This window comes from Balaenoptera borealis, assembly GCF_965194805.1.
Source record: "Balaenoptera borealis genome assembly, chromosome: 6".
Lineage (NCBI taxonomy): Eukaryota > Metazoa > Chordata > Mammalia > Artiodactyla > Balaenopteridae > Balaenoptera > Balaenoptera borealis.
In genome coordinates, this window is record NC_138863.1 from 92,540,575 (window position 1) to 92,560,500 (window position 19,926).

General features: G+C 39.1%; 1 protein-coding gene across 2 annotated transcripts in view; it reads right to left on the reverse strand.

Annotated features, from left to right (window-relative positions):
* The window catches only part of THSD7B (thrombospondin type 1 domain containing 7B), a 1,176,114-nt gene that overhangs the window by 361,739 nt on the left and 794,449 nt on the right, over window positions 1-19,926 (reverse strand). For both annotated transcript variants that reach the window (XM_082395801.1, XM_082395802.1), the window contains 2 exons: window positions 16,763-16,892; window positions 12,327-12,430 (listed from right to left, as the gene is read on the reverse strand). In XM_082395801.1, the coding sequence (XP_082251927.1) occupies window positions 12,327-12,430; window positions 16,763-16,892 (234 nt within the window). The remainder of the gene's footprint in view (window positions 1-12,326; window positions 12,431-16,762; window positions 16,893-19,926) is intronic.

Consider the following 19,926-nt stretch of genomic DNA (forward strand, 5'->3'; position numbering starts at 1 on the left):
CCTGACTTCAGACTACACTACAAGGCTACAGTCATCAAGACTATATGGTACTGGCACAAAAACAGAAATATAGATCAATGGAACAAGATAGAAAGCCCAGAGATAAACCCACGCACCTATGGTCAACTAATAAAGGAGGCAAGGATATACAACGGAGAAAAGACAGTCTCTTCAATGAGTGGTGCTGGGAAAACTGGACAGCTACATGTAAAAGAATGAAATTAGAACACTCCCTAACACCATACACAAAAATAAATTCAAAATGGATTAAAGACCCAAAAGTAAGACCCACCACTATAAAACTCTTAGAGGAAAACATAGGAAGAACACTCTTCAACATAAATCACAGCAAGATCTTTTTTGACCCACCTCCTAGAGTAATAGAAATAAAAACAAAAATAAACAAATGGGACTTAATGAAACTCAAAAGCTTTTGCACAGCAAAGGAAACTACAAACAAGATGAAAAGACAACCCTCAGAATGGGAGAAAATATTTGCAAACCAATTAACGGACAAAGGATTAATCTCCAAAATATATAAACACCTCATGCAGCTCAATATTAAAAAAACAAACAACCCAATCACAAAATGGGCAGAAGACCTAAATAAACATGTCTCCAAAGAAGACATACAGATGGGCAAGAGGCACATGAAAAGCTGCTCAACATCACTAACTATTAGAGAAATGCAAATCAAAACTACAATGAGGTATCACCTCACACTGGTTAGAATGGGCATCATGAGAAAATCTACAAACAGCAAATGCTGGAGAGGGTGTCGAGAAAAGGGAACCCTCTTGCACTGTTGGTGGGAATGTAAATTGATACAGCCACTATGGAAAACAGTATGGAGATTCCTTAAAACACTAAAAGTAGAATTACCACATGACCCAGCAATCCCACTACTGGGCATATACCCAGAGAAAACCATAATTCAGAAAGAGTCATTTACCACAATGATCATTGCAGCACTATTTACAATAGCCAGGACATGGAAGCAACCTAAGTGTCCATCGACAGATGAATGGATAAAGAAGATGTGGCACATATATACAATGGAATATTACTCAGCCGTAAAAAGGAATGAAATTGAGTTATTTGTAGTGAGGTGGATGGACCTAGAGTCTGTCATACAGAGTGAAGTAAGTCAGAAAGAGAAAAATAAACATCGTATATTAATGCATATATGTGGAATCTAGAAAAATGGTACAGATGAACCGGTTTGCAAGGTAGAAATAGAGTCACAGATGTAGAGAACAAATATATGGACACCAAGGGGGGAAAGCGGGAGGGGGCTGTAGTGGTTTGAATTGGGAGATTTGGATTGACATATATACACTAATATGTATAAAATAGATAACTAATAAAAAAAAAAACATGGGGCTTCCCTGGTGGCGCAGTGGTTGAGAATCTGCCTGCCAATGCAGGGGACACGGGTTCGAGCCCTGGTCTGGGAAGATCCCACATGCCGCGGAGCGACTAGGCCCGTGAGCCACAGCTGCTGAGCCTGCATGTCTGGAGCCTGTGCTCTGCAACAAGAGAGGCCGCGATAGTGAGAGGCCCGCGCACCACGATGAAGAGTGGCCCCCGCTTGCCACAACTAGAGAAAGCCCTCACACAGAAACGAAGACCCAACACAGCCATAAAAATAAATTAATTAATTAATAAAAAAAAAAACAAAAAAACAAAAAAACAATGTCCTACTGTATAGCACAGGGAACTATATTCAATATTCTGTGATAAAGCATAATGGAAAAGAATATGAAAAAGAATGTATATATATGTATAACTGAATCACTGTGCTGTACAACAGAAATTAACACAACATTGTAAATCAACTATACTTCGATTAAAAAAAAGACTGAATGCAAAAAAAAAAGAAAGAAAAGATATATGCACCCCAATGTTTATAGCAGCATTATTTACAATAGCCCAGATATGGAAACAATCTAAGTGTCCATCAACAGATGAATGGATAAAGAAGATGTGGTATAAAAGGGGAAACATGGCAGGGAGGGATAAATTAGGAGCTCAGGATTAACATACACACACTACCACATATAAAAGAGATAACCAACAAGGACCTACTATATAGCACAGGGAACTATACTCAATATTTCCTAATAACCTATATGAAAAATGAATCTGAAAAAGAATGAATATATGTATATGTATAACTGAATCACTATTCTGTATACCTGAAACTAACACAACATTGTAAATCAACTATACTCCAATAAAATTTTTAAAAAAAGAAAAAAAAAATTGTGGATCTGAAGTTGTGGCCTGTGAATATCACCAGGGTTTAGCAAAAACATCATGACCTATGATTATCCCACCAAAGATCAGTAAAGCTGCAAAGCAATAGCTGAGAGTAATGCTAACGTCTTAAATTTTGATCATATTTCTCAGTTAGGCTGATAGTCTGATCAAAAGGGGGTAATTGTTAAAGAGGAAAAACACAGGCCCAAAATGGTGTTACATGTGCAAACTTGATAGCAAACCTAGATTTAACACCTAACCTAATTGCAGTTCAACCTTCTCCAGAAATGTACCAGTCTAGAATTTGCTGGTCTGCACCAGTGAGGTACTTTGCCATATAGGCCCTCTGCAACCCCTGAGGAAGAAGGGGAAATATGCATGATCAACCCTAACATCACCACCCTCCCCACAATAAAGGAAGTCCTGGCTTCAAAATCCTTTCTTTTCTTTTGTTAATAGCTCCCTTACCCCATCCTTCTTCCTATATAAACCTTCCATTTTGTACAACCCCTTGGAGCATCCTTCTAATTGCTAGATGGGATGCTACCCGATTCATGAATCACCTAACAAAGCCAATTAGATTCTCAAATTTACTAGGTTGAATTTTTTAACAATACTCAAATATTGTATCTCTCTCTCTCTCTTCCCATTTTTATGTTGGTTATTTATGTCAATTATATCAATTTTTTGTGACAATATTGTCCATTTTCATTGACCTAAAACCACTGAACCTTTCAAATTCTTCACTATCCTTTACTCTGTATATAAATGTAGCTAAACATTCTGATTTTTCCATAAAATGCCTTTTATGCATATTCCTTCTAATCCATTCCCAAAGTCGCTACTGTGATACAGGCTTTCAAAACCCTTTGCAGTGTAATTACAAAGCCTTGGTGACTCCCAGCCCAGTCTTCCTACTTTCAGTTCCTACTTTCAATATCTTATTAAGAGGTTAATCATCTTATAAATGTACTGAGGTTAATTGACTATAATAGATTTTTAATTCTCATTCTTCATGTGTCTGGGTTAAAGGATTGCTTTGTGTCCCACTATGTGAATCCTTCAAAACATGGTTGGCCTAAAAATATCACCTGTTTTGCAACTTCTGAATCTACAGTCAGCCCTTGGTGTATGAAAGGCTTTGGTTACAGGACCCCCATTCGGATACCAAAGTCCATGGATGCTCAAGTCCCCTATATAAAATGGCATAGTACAATCGGCCCTCTATATCCACTGGTTAAACCAATGCCTAATCTGTGTATTCAACCAACCATGGACTGAAATTTGATACGCAGTTGGTTGAATCCTTGGATATAAAACTCATAGAAATGGAGGGCCACCTGCATACTTACTGAAAAATATCTGCATATAAGTGGCCCCATGCAGTTCAAACCCATGTTGTTCAAGGGTCAACTATATTTAAATCCAGAGCAAAGGTTTGTCTGAATTTTGATGCTCCTCTGTTCATTTTTAGGGCCTCTCTAAAGTGGGGGGCTCCTTCACCTCTTGCTGCTACTAGAGGAATGTTGAAGTTTCTGTTTTCTTTAGAAATGCAAATTAAAATGTAAAAACATAACCTCCTTTTGATACAATCCTAAGATTGCCCCTGGGCCAAACAGAAATGAATACCTTGACCTTAGTAACCTGAGAGCTAAGGGAAGTCAGGAGATTCACATCTATCTGAAGATACTGAACTCTGGTTCTGAACAAGAGAAGGATAATCTTATTACATTTACACAGTCTGCAGTAGACTTTGAAATTCATATTAACATTCCTGAAGGGGAAGATAGTTCTGTAACTAAGAGCCATGCAGTCAGAAGAGAAAATTATTGCTCCTAGTTTAGCAAATAACTGCATTCCTCAAACAACAACAACAACAAAAATACCCCCTTCCCATTCCCACTCCTCATTTCATCAGGGAAATACCTGCTGGTGACGTGGGTAGCGGGGAGGCGGACAGAGGAGTTACTCTGTGCTTTGCATTATAACTTACTATGTTAAAAACAGAGAGGCTGGCATGAGACAACATCTCTGAATCTTAGTTCACATTATGTTACTAAAGCATCATGCCTTAGGTCACTCACTTCCTTTAATATTTATTTCTAATTTATTGCCAATTTTTGAAAAATGTACATATTTTACCTGCAGCAACCATGAAAGCCACGAAGCTAATCCTACCCTAAAACATGCAAAGGAGATGAAAAATAACTCTCAGAATCATTATTCACTTATTAAAATGCAATCTGTGCTATAAGTCCCACACTTTACTCTCTAAACCAATGACTATGGTATTATAAAACCTATTCTTTTGTTAAAATCCAAGGATATTTTCACTTAGAGAGTTGCCCTACATTGTTAATTTAATTTCTACACTCTAACCTGATCTTTCTTTTATTTTCACACTTTAAAAAATTATATTTAGAAGAGATTTTTTAAAGTTCCTTAAAATATTTATAATGAATCATTTTGGTATCAGGGACTGATTAACAAGATAAATTAGCAAAGAACATTATGTCCTCCAATTGGTTCTTCTAATGTTGAAGTCAGAACTGGTTAGAAATCCCTCCAAGAATGATACTTCATACAAATAATGGGGTCTGATCATTTTTCCTATGAGATGAGCACTCAGTTATCAAAAATGAAACCATGAAAGTTACTGAAAATAGCGTTTCTCATTGCCTAGATTGTAAACCCTAGTACGCTGATTTGGGGTCACAAGTGGTGTCATGCACTCCCTTCTTGAAATAGACTGGAAAGATATCACCAATTATATTTGCCCATTTAAGAAACAGTTACAGGGCTTCCCTGGTGGCAGAGTGGGTAAGAATCCGCCTGCCAAGGCGGCATACACGGGTTCGAGCCCTGGTCCGGGAAGATCCCACATGCGCAGAGCAACTAAGCCCGTGTGCCACAACTACTGGGCCTGTGCTCTAGAGACTGCGAGCCACAACTACTGAAGCCTGCACGCCTAGAACCCATGCTCTGCAACAAGAGAAGCCACCACAGTGAGAAGCCCATGCACCGCAACGAAGAGTAGCCCCTGCTCGCTGCAACTAGAGAAAGCCCGTGGCCTGCAATGAACACCCAACGCAGCCAAAAATAAATAAATAAAAAATTATTTAAAAAAAGAAAGAAACAGTTACATCTATGGACGGAGTTCTGGAGGTAGCTAGATTTACTTCTTATTCTCCTGGAAATGCCCACAGTTCATAGCTATGTAGCTCATTTTTGTTCAAATCTTGAAGCAAATGGAAGAAGTTACCTTTCCCCTCTCCCTCTCTCACCAGATATGGAGATGACAGTGACTGTCTTTGTCTTAGACTATTGTTCAGTCATAGTTGAATCCTGTATGTTTGTTTTCCTCTCTGAATCCACTGAAATGACTTCTTGCTGTGATCTATGTAGATGAATATGATAGAAAATAAACTTGTGCAACTTATTAAGGTTAAATGACTATGACGGCCTCCAAGTGGAGAATAAAAATTCCAATCATCCAGACTCTTAAAATGCAAGGATACCTGTAAAGTTAACTTATTCCTATTTCTAACTCCCTGCCTTTTAAAAATAAAAGTAATCCAGAACTTATTCTGAAAGTGGATGACTTTGCCCAATTTTTTTTTTTCTGGAAGAGCACCTTTTAAAGAGATCCCTTGATTAAGAGGTACAGACTACCAGCTATAAAATAAATAAGTCATGGGGATGTAATGTACACATAGGGAATACAGTCAATAATATTGTAACAACTTTGTATGGTGATGGATGGTAACTGGTCTTATTGCTGTGATCACTTCATAGTGAATAAAAATATCAAATCACTATGTTGTACACCTGAGACATACAATATTGTATGTTAATTACAACTCAATTTAAAAAATAAAGAGATCCTTTGAATGAAAAGAAACACACAGATTCCATCAAAACTATTGTGGAAGAAGCCTATGCCTCTCACAGTAACAAAAACCAATTTGAGGAAGAACAAAAAGATTTGACAGAAGATTTGAGATCTTCCTCCTTTGGTCCACATAAACATTGTTCAGTGAGAACAAACCAAGAAAAGAATGCAGGTACTTCATGGAAGTCAAGGATATCTAAGGCAACACAATTTTGATCTCCGGCACCTACTCTGTATCCATTTTAGTGTCATAGATGTCAAGTCTCTCTGCTATGATAGGGTATACGCATAAACTTTTGAATGAGAGGAAAGCACTATCCTAAAGAAAAATACTGGCAAGTCCATTAAGCCAGTTTTAAAGTAGTCACTGTGAGTAGCAAAACAAGAATCAGATCGTATCCGTAGACAAATTCACTCCCCCAGCATCCTCACTTTTTCTTGTTTTAGTACTGATATTCTACCCTATGAAGGGCAGATACATCAAAGTATGTTGCAATATTTAAGTTTCCTCCTCTTATATTTTCATTTGCCATAGAAGCTGAGCTATCATCCCTTCTTAATTCAGATAAAGCACAAGAAGCTGTGCAGAGAGAATACCCAGCTCTCCCTGAAGGATTGGACAGCTAGGACAATGGAACCCAAATTCCCATTTCCTTGAAGATGGTATAAATGCTTAGTGACAGCTGTAATTCTATCTGCCCTTCTGTGTTCTTTTCTTTTTCTTCTTTTTTGATTAGAAAAGTATTAAAGTATTATATAAATGTATTCTTACTACAAGTCAATTAACCAGGTCAGCAATATAAACACAATGAGATAAAACAAGGAGCACTTCTGTTTGGGGCAGTTTAATGGCTTAGAAATCATAAAAGGCCTTTCTAATGAAAAAGAAAAAAAAAAAACACTGGATAAAATATATATCTTCTAAATGGATTGCTGGGCTGGCCCACAGGAAAGGAACCCATAAAGCACAAAACAAAGTAAAAGCTTGGGATGCAAGGTAAGCAAGAGGGACAACCTTTATCCTCAGGGGTTCTATTAAATTTTGGAGAACCTTTTGGAGAAAGTTTCCACTTTCATGACTTTTGGAGAAAGTTTCCACTTTCATGACTTTTGGAGAAAGTTTCCACTTTCATGACTTCAAGAACTGTTATGGAGAACCTCATAAAATACCCCATACTAGAAGTGATGACCACAAAGGCTGGCCTTCAGTATAAGGGTAGACTGGAAATAGACTTGCCAAGTAACATGTCTTGGCAAGACCACTTACATATCTACAATTTAACACTGGGTAGTGAGAGGACCAAAATCTCTTGTGAGAATTTATAATCTCAAACTGGCCTGAATTTATGCCTCCCTCTGTGATTTAAAAAATCCTGAAATAGAAATTTAAATGGAAAGTGTTTCCAGCTTGATCGGGCTTCCATGGGACTGAAGGGTGTAAAAGCTGCCTGACCAGAATGCCAAAGCAGGGGAGGAAGGGACTGAGGGTCTCCTAATTCCTTCTTCAGACTTTCCTTTGATCCTCCTGACTTCAGTATAGCCCCTTGCCTCCACCCTCCCCTGCCTGTTGTCCTAAGTCCACGACCTCTCTGGTTCTAACATCCACAGGGAATAAACCTCCAGGCTCCCACAAAATTAGCAATAGGTCGGAGCTGACTATTTGAACAAAAATGAGCTACATAGCTATGAACTATGGGCATTTCCTGACTCTGCAAGGTGAAGGGCTGGGTGTGGAGAGTGTTCACTGCTCTTTAGTCAGACTCTCAAAAGCTCCTGATTCTTCTCCCATCCCCTACACATGCGTACGCTCACACGTGCACACACACAGCCTTGCCCACTTCCTTTTGCAGAGGTGGTGCCTTTCCAGAGTTGTCCAGGCCAAATCATCTTGTTTCTCTTCAGCCTCCACACCTTCAACTGCGCCAACACTTAGGTATAATCCTGCTCTGCAAAGTACTTTCCCTATATCTCCATCCACTTTCTACATCATACAATATGACTGAGGTTACAGACGGCCCTAATTTACTTGAAGGTGAGCTTATTGCGCTTCTTGTTTTTAGGAACAATTTTATAAAGGGGATCTCACTGAAGGTTACTTTTTTGTTACTCTTTCATGTTTCCCTTGCTGGTTTTGAAGTAATTTTAGAGAAAAGATGGGAGTAGAAATATCTTGGCTCCACTGTCTTAAAATTGGAGACCCATCCTACTGCTTTAAAAGTGTAAATTTCCCAACAAGTAAACACAAGGAATTCTCTAATGGTGGAGTCTAACTTGGGGAAAACTCAGGTATCTACCTTGCCTACTTTAAAGGACTATCTGGCCTCCAGCTAGAATCCATTTAAAATACTTCTAAGACAGATAGAATAATTTACCGTTATAGGATAAGATTCCACATAGTTTAGGAGCAATGTCTCTGCAGAATGTACTAAATGGCTTTGCAGTGAAAACAAACCATAATGATACTCTAGTATCACAGAGCATCAAAGTCCAGGTCAACATATAGAGTTAAGTTGTGCCCTGCACAAAGGTACCATTTTTAAAAGACTATTTATGTAGATTTTGCTGATCTAGATATTTTATAGCAACTTTGCAGAAGAAAGCAAGCACAAGTCTTGTAATAACAAGATTATATTATTATAATTTTCTGACATATGGAAGTAAAATGTTTTCAGGAAGTGGCCCCTTCTTGTAAATTACAGAATCACTGTATAGCCTCCTAGCAGCCCTGAATCAAACTACCTTGCAAATCAAATTTACATCTGCAAATGTTCCCACAGGGACATCATTTCCAAGGTGTAACTATTATGGACTGAATTCTAACCCCTAAAATTCATATGCTGGAGCCCTGATTCCAAATATTAATGTACTTGGAGAAAATAAAGATGGCCAGAAGCAGTCTGCTCTAATCTGGCAAGGCCAGCAATATACTCTCACTGTCCTTCCTTGGGGGCCTATCAACTTCTAGCCCTATTTCATATATTAGTTTGAAGGGATATGATCACTTTTCCTTCAATAACATATCACACTGGCCTTTACATTGGTGACTATCTTGATGGGACCTAGTGAGCAAGAAGAAACAACTACTCTGGACTCATTGGTAAGACATCTTCATGTCAGAGAGTGGGAAATAAAAAAATTGAGAAAATTCAGTAGGCTTCGACCCCAGTGAAATGTCTAAAGGTCCAGTGGTGTGAGGCATGTTGAGATATCCCTTCTAAGGAAAAGATAGGTTGTTACGTCTGGCCCCTCCTACAACCAAAATAAAGACACAGCATCTATCGTGCCTCTTCGGATTCCAGGCAACGTCGTCATTTGGGTGTGTATTTACTGTAGTCCATTTGCCAGCGGATCTGAAAAGGTGCTAGTTTTGAGTGGGATCCAGAAAAGAAAAGGCTCTGTAACAGCTCCAGACTGCTCTGCCACTTGGGCCACTGAATCCAGCAGATTCAATGGTGCTTGAAGCATCAGTGGCAGACAGGGATGCCGCCTGGAGCCCTTCCAGGTTCCTATAGGTGAATCGCAGTTTAGGTCCTTAGGATTGTGGAGCAAGGCCCTGCCATCCTCTGCGGGTAGCTTTACTCCATTTGAGGAACAGCTACAGCCTTAGTAGAGGCTGAATGCTTAACCACGGGCCACCAGAGTTACCATGCACACTGGATATTATCTGACCCATCAAGCCACAAGGTAGGGCGTACACGGCAGCACTCCATCATCAAATGGATGTGGTATATGTGTGACTGAACCCAAGTAGGCCCTGAAGGCACTATAAGTTACATGAAGAAGTAGCCCAACTGCCCATGGTCCCCACTCCTGCTAAACTACCTTCTCTCTCCCAGCCTGCACGTATGTCCTCTTAGGGAGTTTCCCACAATCAGTTGACAGAGGAAGAGAAGACTTGGGCCTGGTGTACGGATGGTTCTGCATGATATGTGGGCACAACCCTTAAATGGACAGCTGCAACACTCGAGCCCTTTTCTGAGATATCCCTGAAACACAGAGGGGAAGGGAAGCCTTACCAGTGCATAGAACTTCAAGCAGTAAACCTGGTTGTTCACTTTGCTTAGAAGGAGAAATGGCCAGATGTGGGATTATGTACAGACCCACAGGCTGCGGCCAATGATTTTGCTGGATGGTCAGGGGCTTAGAAGGAACATGATTGGAAAACTGGTGACAAGGAAATTTAGGGAAGTGGTACATGGAAAGACTTTTCTGAATGGCCAAAAATGTGAACATATTTGGGTACCATGTGAATGCTCCCTAAAATGTGACCTGAATTGAGGAGGATTTTAATAATCAAGTGGATAGTATGACCCATTCTGTGGATACCAGTCAGTCTCTGTCCTCAGCTACCCCTGCCATTGTCCAATAAGCTCATGCACAAAGTGGCCATGGTGGTAGGAAGGAAGGTTATGCATGGGCTCAGCATCGTGGACTTCCATTTACCAAGGGAGACCTGGCTACAACCACATCTGAGTGCCCAATCGGCCAGTAGCAGGGGCCAATGCTGAGTCCCCAATATGGCGCCATCCCTCGTGGCGATCAGCCAGCTACACAGTGGCAGGTTGATTACATTGGGCTACTTCCATCATGAAGGTGTCGTGTTCTGTTCTTACCAGAAAAGGTACTTACTCAAATAGGATAAGGATTTGCCTTTCCTGCACACGATGCTTCTAGCAAAATTTCCTACCATCCATGGACTTACATAATGCCTTGTCCATGGTCATGGTATTCCACACAACATTGCTTCTGATAAAGGAACTCACTTCACAGCAAGTGACGTGTGGCAATGGGCCCATGCTCGTTGAATTCATGGTCTTACCATGTTCCCTGCCATCCTGAAGCAGCTGGCTTGATAAAATGGTGAAAAGGTCTTTTGAAGACTCATTTATAGTACCAATTAGGTGGCAATACCTAGCAGGGTTGGGAAAAAGTTTTCCAGAAGCATCCAATATATGGTGTTTTCCCTCCCATAGCCAGGATTCACAGGCCCAGGAGTCAAGGGTGGGAATGAGAATGGCACAACCTATTACTACCCATAGTGATCCACTAGTAAAATTTGTGCTTTCTTTTCCTCTGCAATCTTATGCTCTGCTACCCTATAAGCCCTTACTTCCAAAGGGAGGAATGTTTCCACTAAAAACACAGCAATGATTCCATTGAACTAGAAGTTAAAACTGCCACCCACCCACATTGGGCTTCTTATGCCTGTGAATCAACAAAGAAGGGAGTTACTGTGCTGCCTGGGATGACTGATCCTGATTAATACAATAACCTATCCAACAGGAAGAAAAACAATTCTCAATATGCCTTTTAGTTGAATTATGAGACAAGCGATATGCAGTTGGTCCTACAAGGTCCGATTTTGCTACATACATCCCTTTAGTAACAGAGTGGTCAGATTTTTAAGAATAAAGCACTTCTTCTCATTCCGCACTTTGGTCTAAGTGCTCCCTGGTTGCAAACTGTCTTTTTGGTGTGTGCACAGTAAACTTTTACTAATTAAAAAAAAAGAATTAAAAAAAAAAAGAATAAAGCACTTTTTATCAAACCTCATATCATTGGCATCTAGCTTATGAATGAAACAAAACAGTGAGCAATCTGACGAGTTTCTGAGTGGTTTTCAGAGATTTCAAAATGCCACACCTTCTAGACATTGATGATAAAAGGCACTTTTACTCAGATCCAGAAGCCTATTCACAGCATCTTCCAGAAATTTTAATGGTTCCTTTCTATGTATATTACATATAAAACATACTCTAAGTATGTATATAACAACCAGGTTTAAGTCATGATTATTATGATTAGTTAATTCATTCAACAAATATGTAATGAGCACCTAAAAAGTACAATATGTACTACCGGGTCCAATCTTGACACATCCTTCACTCCTTGACTAATATCCAACATGCATTTGGACATCAGCACTGGCGTATGCTAATGGCTGAGAACAGATATTTGCTTACACTGCATTAGTCCTTAGGTGCACTAGCTAGTTATGGTTAAAATATCAGCATTAACTAATGCCAAACTTAAACTCAAACAGTAATAAATATAAATAATCCAATCCAATAAGATCACAACTTATTCAAATATAAAAATAGGCAAGAGTTTATAAGAGCAACATAATTTTGAATTGCATTTGAATAGAAAAACTGTTTTAAAATTCCCTTACCTCTTGTTTGTACCCCCTTTCCGCAGGTTTCACTGGTGCCCATTATTCCCTGCCTGACAGACTCTGGCACTAAGATACAGGGGCTCCATTTCTGTGGCCTCCACCTGTGATGACAAAGAATAGCAGACTAGAAATTTCACCATGACAAACATACAAAAGAAATATTTGAAATAGGTGAATTTGAAATCCAAAAACATAAAGGTAGTAATGCAATAAAAATGGATTTGAAACCAATGTCATAAAAGGGAGCTCTGGCACACACTAGGGATGGCAACAGTCCCTCTGCCCTAGATCCATGGTTAATGCAATAATTCCACTTTTTAAAATGTGGACATTTTGCACACAAAGTGGCCATAAAAAGCATTAGAAGCATAGAACAAATCTAGACAGCTTAGCTCTTTATGAACTAAAAATTGTTTAAAGAAAAACAGTAAAAGAAAATAAAAGAGAGAAAATCCCTATGTCCCATTGGAGCATTAGAGAATCAAGGTTTGAACACCTGAAAATTTTGGGTGCAAGCTTTCACACTTGATCTTCTGCTTCAAATTTTTCACAAGGTGTTTCCTAGGACTTTGGCGTAGCTCAAATGTCTCCATAGGTTATAGAGTAAAAGGGAGGTGGGGGGCCATGGGGACTTATCTTATGTGATAGTTCCTCTCAGGGAAGAGGAATGGATCTGTCTCTGAGGAATTACCAATATTTCTTCTCCACAGAGGAAACAGTATCTAAGGAATCCTTCTGGCTTTCCAGTGTGTGTTTCTTTTAAGGTGATCAAAACTCTACTTTTATGACCCATAGGACAGACTATGATTTAAGCCCTTAAACCTGTGTCTTCAGAATATTCCAGAAAACCCAAACTCTAAATGTAACCACAGATTCTCCTCTTTCACTGGGTATATTTTTTACCCTTTTTCACATGGGCCAATACCTCTGATAAGAGATGCTACGTCAAAAAATGAAACAGAAACATGAAGTAAAACTATTAACAGTTTTGCAAGATGAAACAATTCAGAGATCTGTTGCACATCAATGTGCATGCAATTAATGCTACTGCACTGTATAGTTAAAAATGTTTAAGATGGCAATCTCTGCTGTACAGCAAAGTTACTCAGTTTTACACATATAGAAATTCTTTTTTTTAAATATTCTTTTCCATTATGGATTGGCAAAACACTATAAATCAACTATACTTCAATAAAAAAAAAGTGAATTTAGCAAAAAAAAAAAAAGTTTAAGATGTAAAGTTTTATGTTATGTGATTTTACCACAATAAAAAAGAAGTCTCAGCAAAAGAAAAAATAATGTATATCAGAACATGGAGCAGAATTTCTTTGCTCAGGAAAATTCACTTCAAAGGATTCTCTTAGTCATGTGAACCTAGATTCATATAGCGTGCGGAGATCACTTAACATAGCCCGGCTTTAATCTCTGCACTCACCACCACCTCTTCCCCCATCTAGACTAAGTGAGTCTCAGGTGTCTTGAACAATTGGAGGTAAGTGAGGCAGTGGTGGTGTTAAGGGATAGATAACAGACCATCTTTCAGAATCAAGCAAAGTACATTAAAATGTAAAAGTAAAAAATACATATCACTGAACTCATTCAAGTGGGCTCCATAATGAGAATAACTGAAGAGCTAGGCAGAAATCAGGAAACAGGTAAATAGAAAAACCTGTCACATTTAAAGAAATCACCTATTACTTTTAAGTAGTAGAAATTTACTTTGTAGATGCATAGACGCATTAAGCATAGTTCCAAAACACAGCAACTGAAATGGCAGGGGGTTTAATTTAGCTTTTCAACTAGGACATGTCATTCACTCAGATCCCTCAAGTTCACAAAAGACTTTCTAAAGTGAGACCAAGGAATTCAATCTAGCTTAGCATGCTAAGTAAAAGGAAGACATGTCCAGGACTCTCTTGCTAGACTCTTAGTTTCAGAAGGATAAGCCTGGGCTCAGAGATGTTAAGTGACATGTCTGCGATCGCACTCGTCGGGGCAGGGCAGGCCAGCTGTCAGTCCTACAGCCCTCGATGTTCAGCCACAGACTCCTGGGGACACCCCACTGCCAATGCTATACAGGGGCACATCGCCCGTGCTGTCTTCCCTTTTGCTTATACTGTCGGCCACTCCAAAATGTGCCTCAATTGCATATTGATTATTTTGAATTAAAGTTACTTTAAAAATGGTTAATGTAAGAAGGACACTCTGACCCTCCCTTCTGTCTCCCTGAAAGCAGGAAATAAATCTCTCCTGGGAAATGTGCCCTCCCTACATCTGGAGGTGGAAGGACACCCTTATCACCAGAGATAGGGAATTCGGGGCTATATAAACAAACCTTGTTACTATTTAAACTTACTACCCCAAGCCCAAACTCTTTCACGGATTGAGCACCCAAAACCTACGTTTCTTCGTCCTGTCAATTCTTCACAGATTTATTGTTGCTCTGTCTAAAAAGTATAAAAGCTGCCCGCTTTGGCCACTTCTAAGGTACAATTTCTATGGGACCTCCACGCATATGAATTAAAATTTGTTTCATTTTCTCCTGCTAATCTGTCTCATGTCAACTGTATTATTAGGCCAGCCACAAGAACTCAAGAAGCGTAGAGGGGGAAATTTCCCCTCTCCAACACTTACTAACTTAACATGGTGGGAAATGCTCAAACTTACAGAAAAATTTCTATAGGCATTTTGATTCTGTTTTAATTTGGTAAACGTGAGAATGTCTCACCTTAATGGAATTAAAAAAAGAAGAATCAGAAGAAAATGATAAAGGTCTACATTAACTTGCCTCCCTAACAAACCAATGAAGGGAAAGCAAAATCTAAATTGGAAACATATTGCTCAAAATTCAAGGATGTTTGACTAAAGGGCATAGACTCATGCTGGTAACTTGGACACATGTTAAACGACGCATCAGGAGACATGATACAGTCATCCCATCCATGTACAGTGGAACTGATTTCTGGGGAATATGGCAGGAGGTCACTGATGGAAACTAGTTCAAACATGAGTGACTAAATTGAAGTGCAACACGAGAGTAAACAGAGTGGACAATAGGAAGGAGAGCCCACTAAATCCAGTTTCCGGGATTTTCTCTGATTATAATGGCACTGGGTTCATAAAATGTCTAAAAGTATTTGATTTGGCTAATTTTTTCAACTGGCTACCTTCCCTGAGAGCTCTTCTTGCTGAGCTCAGAAGCCTCCATATTTATATGTGGCACAAAAGGAGGGATATTGACAGTGTTCCCACAATGGCCCTGTGGAGGATGAGCAAAAACTGGTAGTCTGGGCTTGTTCCAGTGTTCATTTACATCCTCCCCAAACTGGTCATCAGATAGAAACAATGGGAGGAAAGGATGATGCAGTTGATCATAATTTGGACTTCTTCAATGACATCCTAAACTTTAACGAGCGGGAGGTCTTCTTAAAAAACAAAACAAGGGGAATTCCCTGGTGGTCCAGTGGTTAGGACTCTGCGGTCTCACTGCTGAGGGCCCGGGTTCAATCCCTGGTCCGGGAACTGGGATCCCGCAGGCCGTGTGGCCAAAACAAAAACAAAACCTATTTTTCTGAGTAAATTAGCCCTTGAATCCCATAGCTTTAAGATACAGTTTCTCAAATAATCAGGAGAAACACTAGACATTTTTGCTAAAGGCATTTTTATGTGTGCTGATAACAGCACAATTTTTAAGACCATGGTCTTGTTTTCACAAATAAGTAAAACTCAACAGTGATTGAATTTAATCCAGAAGTACTTTAAAGCAGTGTTTCAATCCAATGTTAAAAGAATGGAAGTTTATGACTAAACACACAAACCTCAGGTATTGTTTTTATAAATAATAATCACCAACTTGCCAAAGGGGCACATATAGGTAACATATAGAGTTTAAAAGGTACTCATTTTCTTTTTCTAAAAACAATTTCTCCATAGGTTAAACTTTTTTCTAAGATTTCTTAAAATGTGTATATGACAAAAATTGCGAACCAGAACCATTTTTGAACTAAAATACACAATTATTATAGAAGTACACATTTGTTCTTAGTTCTTGATTAAAGCCTTTAGGATGAGAACAACAGAATGAGGTAAGTTGTGAGTGTGCGTGTGTTTCCAAGTAAGGACCTCCTCCTGAATCTCTCTGGATCCTGATCCTGAAAATTGATTGCCTGGGTGGCAGAGCTCTAGCAGCTCAGTTACAATCAAAACAGGGTTGTTTCTTTTTTTTCCTGTTAATTAGACTTTCATATTCTTTACTCTTTCAAAATATATTCCAGATAAGAGGGGAAACCAGTGAGATATTTGAAGATAAACAATGCTACCTCTTTGTATTTCTCACTACAAGTATTTCATACAATAATCATATATTATATGAAAGGAAATAGGTCATGACTTATTCTAAGGTCTAATGATTATTTAAAAAGGTAATTAATTACCGATACATGGGGCACAATGACACAGCTTCACACTCTCGCTCTTCAAATAACGTATCTGGGCATTCTTGGCCTCCGTTGGCTGCTTCTCGGATGATAATCCTGTATCGAGACTGTTTTATTGTGGCATTTCCTGAAGTAAAGGAAAAATAAAATTATAGTGCCCTTTAATGTGGATGCAGAAAAAAGTCCAGGGTTAGGGAGCAACTGAAAAAAGAAAAAAAGAAGAGAAGAAATAAGAACCTGTGGAAAGACTACTTGGGAAATGAGAATAACAAGCAAAGACCAGGGATTAATACACAATCTTACTTCTATGAGGAAGACACATCACACTTAATAATTGTAATTTCAAATCTATATGTTCTAATATGCGAAGACTGTTTCCCGCTGTCTTAATATATTTTAAATTAATCAGAATCTATATTACGCTTGGCATAAAAGTTCTATGGCATAATCTGAGAAACTCCAGAAATGCTCTTTAACCACAGAACAACAGTTCAGGGGGCTAATATTTTACTATTAGTGATTCACTCCCTCAGGGGGGGCCCTTCCTTCTTTAGGCTACTTTTTACTCTGCAAATACTCTTATTAAAATTAATACATTAGTAGCATATTTATTTATAGGTATTAGTTTATTTGATTTCTTATTCCTCATAACCTGAGATAATATGTGTATAACTGGAATTTAGAGAAGAGGCACTAAAATTATGACAGAACGAAACATAGACATATGCCTTGCTGCTGATTCTGCTGAGCTGCAGAAGTGGTAAGAGGTGCCTCGATAAAAAGACAGCTGACGTTCACTTTAACATGTGAGGGCATTCATTTCATAATCTTTAGATGCCTTCTGGTCAACAGCAACTACCAAAATCAATGATGCTGTTTAGCAGCTACTTCAATTACCATGTGTAAGATATTGCACTTGATACGCAGATACAAATTCTTGAACTTACAATTAAACAGAAAGTAGAGGGGGGCAGATAGATACGCAACTAGTTGTGAGACGTTGTAGAGTAAAAAGCTTCACCCAGTGGTACAGTGTCAGGAGAGTATAGAAGAAAATGTACTCATTTTTATCTAAGGCAGCTCCCTGGAGAAGGCAGATTTTATTCTGGCACTTGAGGGCTAAGTAGAAAAAAATTTGTTTTTCAGGAAGAGAAAGACAAATACCATATGATACCACTTTATGTGGAATATAAAATATGACACAAATGAACCTATCTATGAAACAGAAACAAACTCACAGACATAGAGAACAGATTTGTGGTTACTAAGGGGGGACTGGGGGGAGGGAAGGATTGGGAGTTTGGGATTGACAGATGTAAGCTCTTATATATAGAATGGATAAACAAGGCCCTACTGTATAGCATAGGGAACTATATTCAATATTCTGTGATAAACCATAATGGAAAAGAATATATTTAAAAAAAAAGAATGTATATATACGTACAACCGAATCACTTTGCTGTACAGCAGAAATTAACACAATCATATTTCAATTAAAAAAAGAAAAAAAAATTTTAAAGCCTGAAGCCATTTCAGGTCAAGCGAACAGTTTGAGAAAAGGCACTAAGCTATAAGGGTGCATGGACTTTACAGAGAAAGACACATAATTGCATTCAGGAGGAAGATGTGTGTGTGTGTGTGTGTGTGTGTGTGTGTGTGTGTGTGTGTGTGTGTGTGTGTGTGTGTGTGTGTGTAGGGCTTGTGGGCCAGTGCTTCTAGCGGCTGAGGGAGAAGCACAGAGAGGGTTATAAAGAATGGAGAGAAAGGGAATCATAGGAGAAAACTGAATAAATTTTTAGGTTTAAGACAGATAATGGGGACTTCCCTGGTGGCACAGTGGTTAAGAATCTGCCTAGGGGACACAGGTTCGATCCCTGGTCTGGGAAGATCCCACATGCCAAGCAGCAACTAAGCCCGCGAGCCACAACTACTGAAGCCCCTGTGCCTAGAGCCCGTGCTCCACAACAAGAGAAGCCACCGCAATGAGAAGCCCGCGCACTGCAACGAAGAGTAGCCCCTGCTCGCCGCAACTAGAGAAAGCCCGCGCGCGGCAACAAAGACCCAACGCAGCCAAAAATAAATAAAAATAAATTAATAAAAAAAAAAGAACCTAGGAGACTTACACCAAAAAAAAAAAAAAAAAAAAAGACAGATAATGGACATAACCATATAAAGAAGAAAATTTCTAGAAAGCCAGTACACTAAGCGGAGCAAAACAAAAGGATAATAAAGGAGCTTTTATTAATATTATATATTCACATGGTTTCTAAAAAATTGTAGCACAAAAAGACTTACTATAGTGAGAAGCAACTCACCTATAACCCATTCCCTGTCTTCCTCCTCCCAGAACACTCTGAACTCTTTCTGTATTTAGTTCTTCTGTGGTTACCTCCAAATCTATAAGTAATATGTTCATGCCATCGCTTCTCATTTTATTAACTTTAGACATCATCTATTGATCTTCTGCTATAACTGATGAGTATTTACTCTGCACCATCTTTCAATTTTTTATAATTGTATTGCTATTTTTATGCCTCTCCCAGTTATTTAAAGGCTTTAAATAACCTGTATTTTTTTCCATCCCACTCCTCATTCCCGTCCTCCATCAGATCAGCCACCAGGGTTCTAAAGAGTCTTCCTGGGTAGACGAGCTTCCTCGTCTACTGCCACCCACTTCCTGCTAAGTGAGGTCCTGGCTTCCTGTGCTGCATCGCCAGTTTCTCTGCTCTTCAGTCTCTGTCCACTGAATCTTTGATAAATGAGTTTAGATCTCTCACCCACTGGTGGTCCTCTCCTTCTGTTTTTGACAAGGAACTGGGGCTTTTTAAATTCATTTCTACCACTTTTAAGAGATTATGAGAAGGGGAGACCAACACATTGTACATTTCATGATCCTGAACTGAGTTAAGGAGATGCATGGGGTCTTTTCCATCTACTGCATTTTTTTGGCTCTTCTTTAACCTGCTTTGTACCGAGAGATCTGACTATAGAAGGTATGTATTAGTGGCCACCCTGTGCATTGGCTTCTGGTTGGCTTTGGCCCTAAGTGATTTGGGGCACACAGTGGAAGGAAAAAAAGTTGATAAAAGGAGGGAGAAGGAGAAAGAGAAAGAGAGAGAGAGAGAGAGAGAGAGAGAGAGAGAGAGAAAGATCAGGGTATT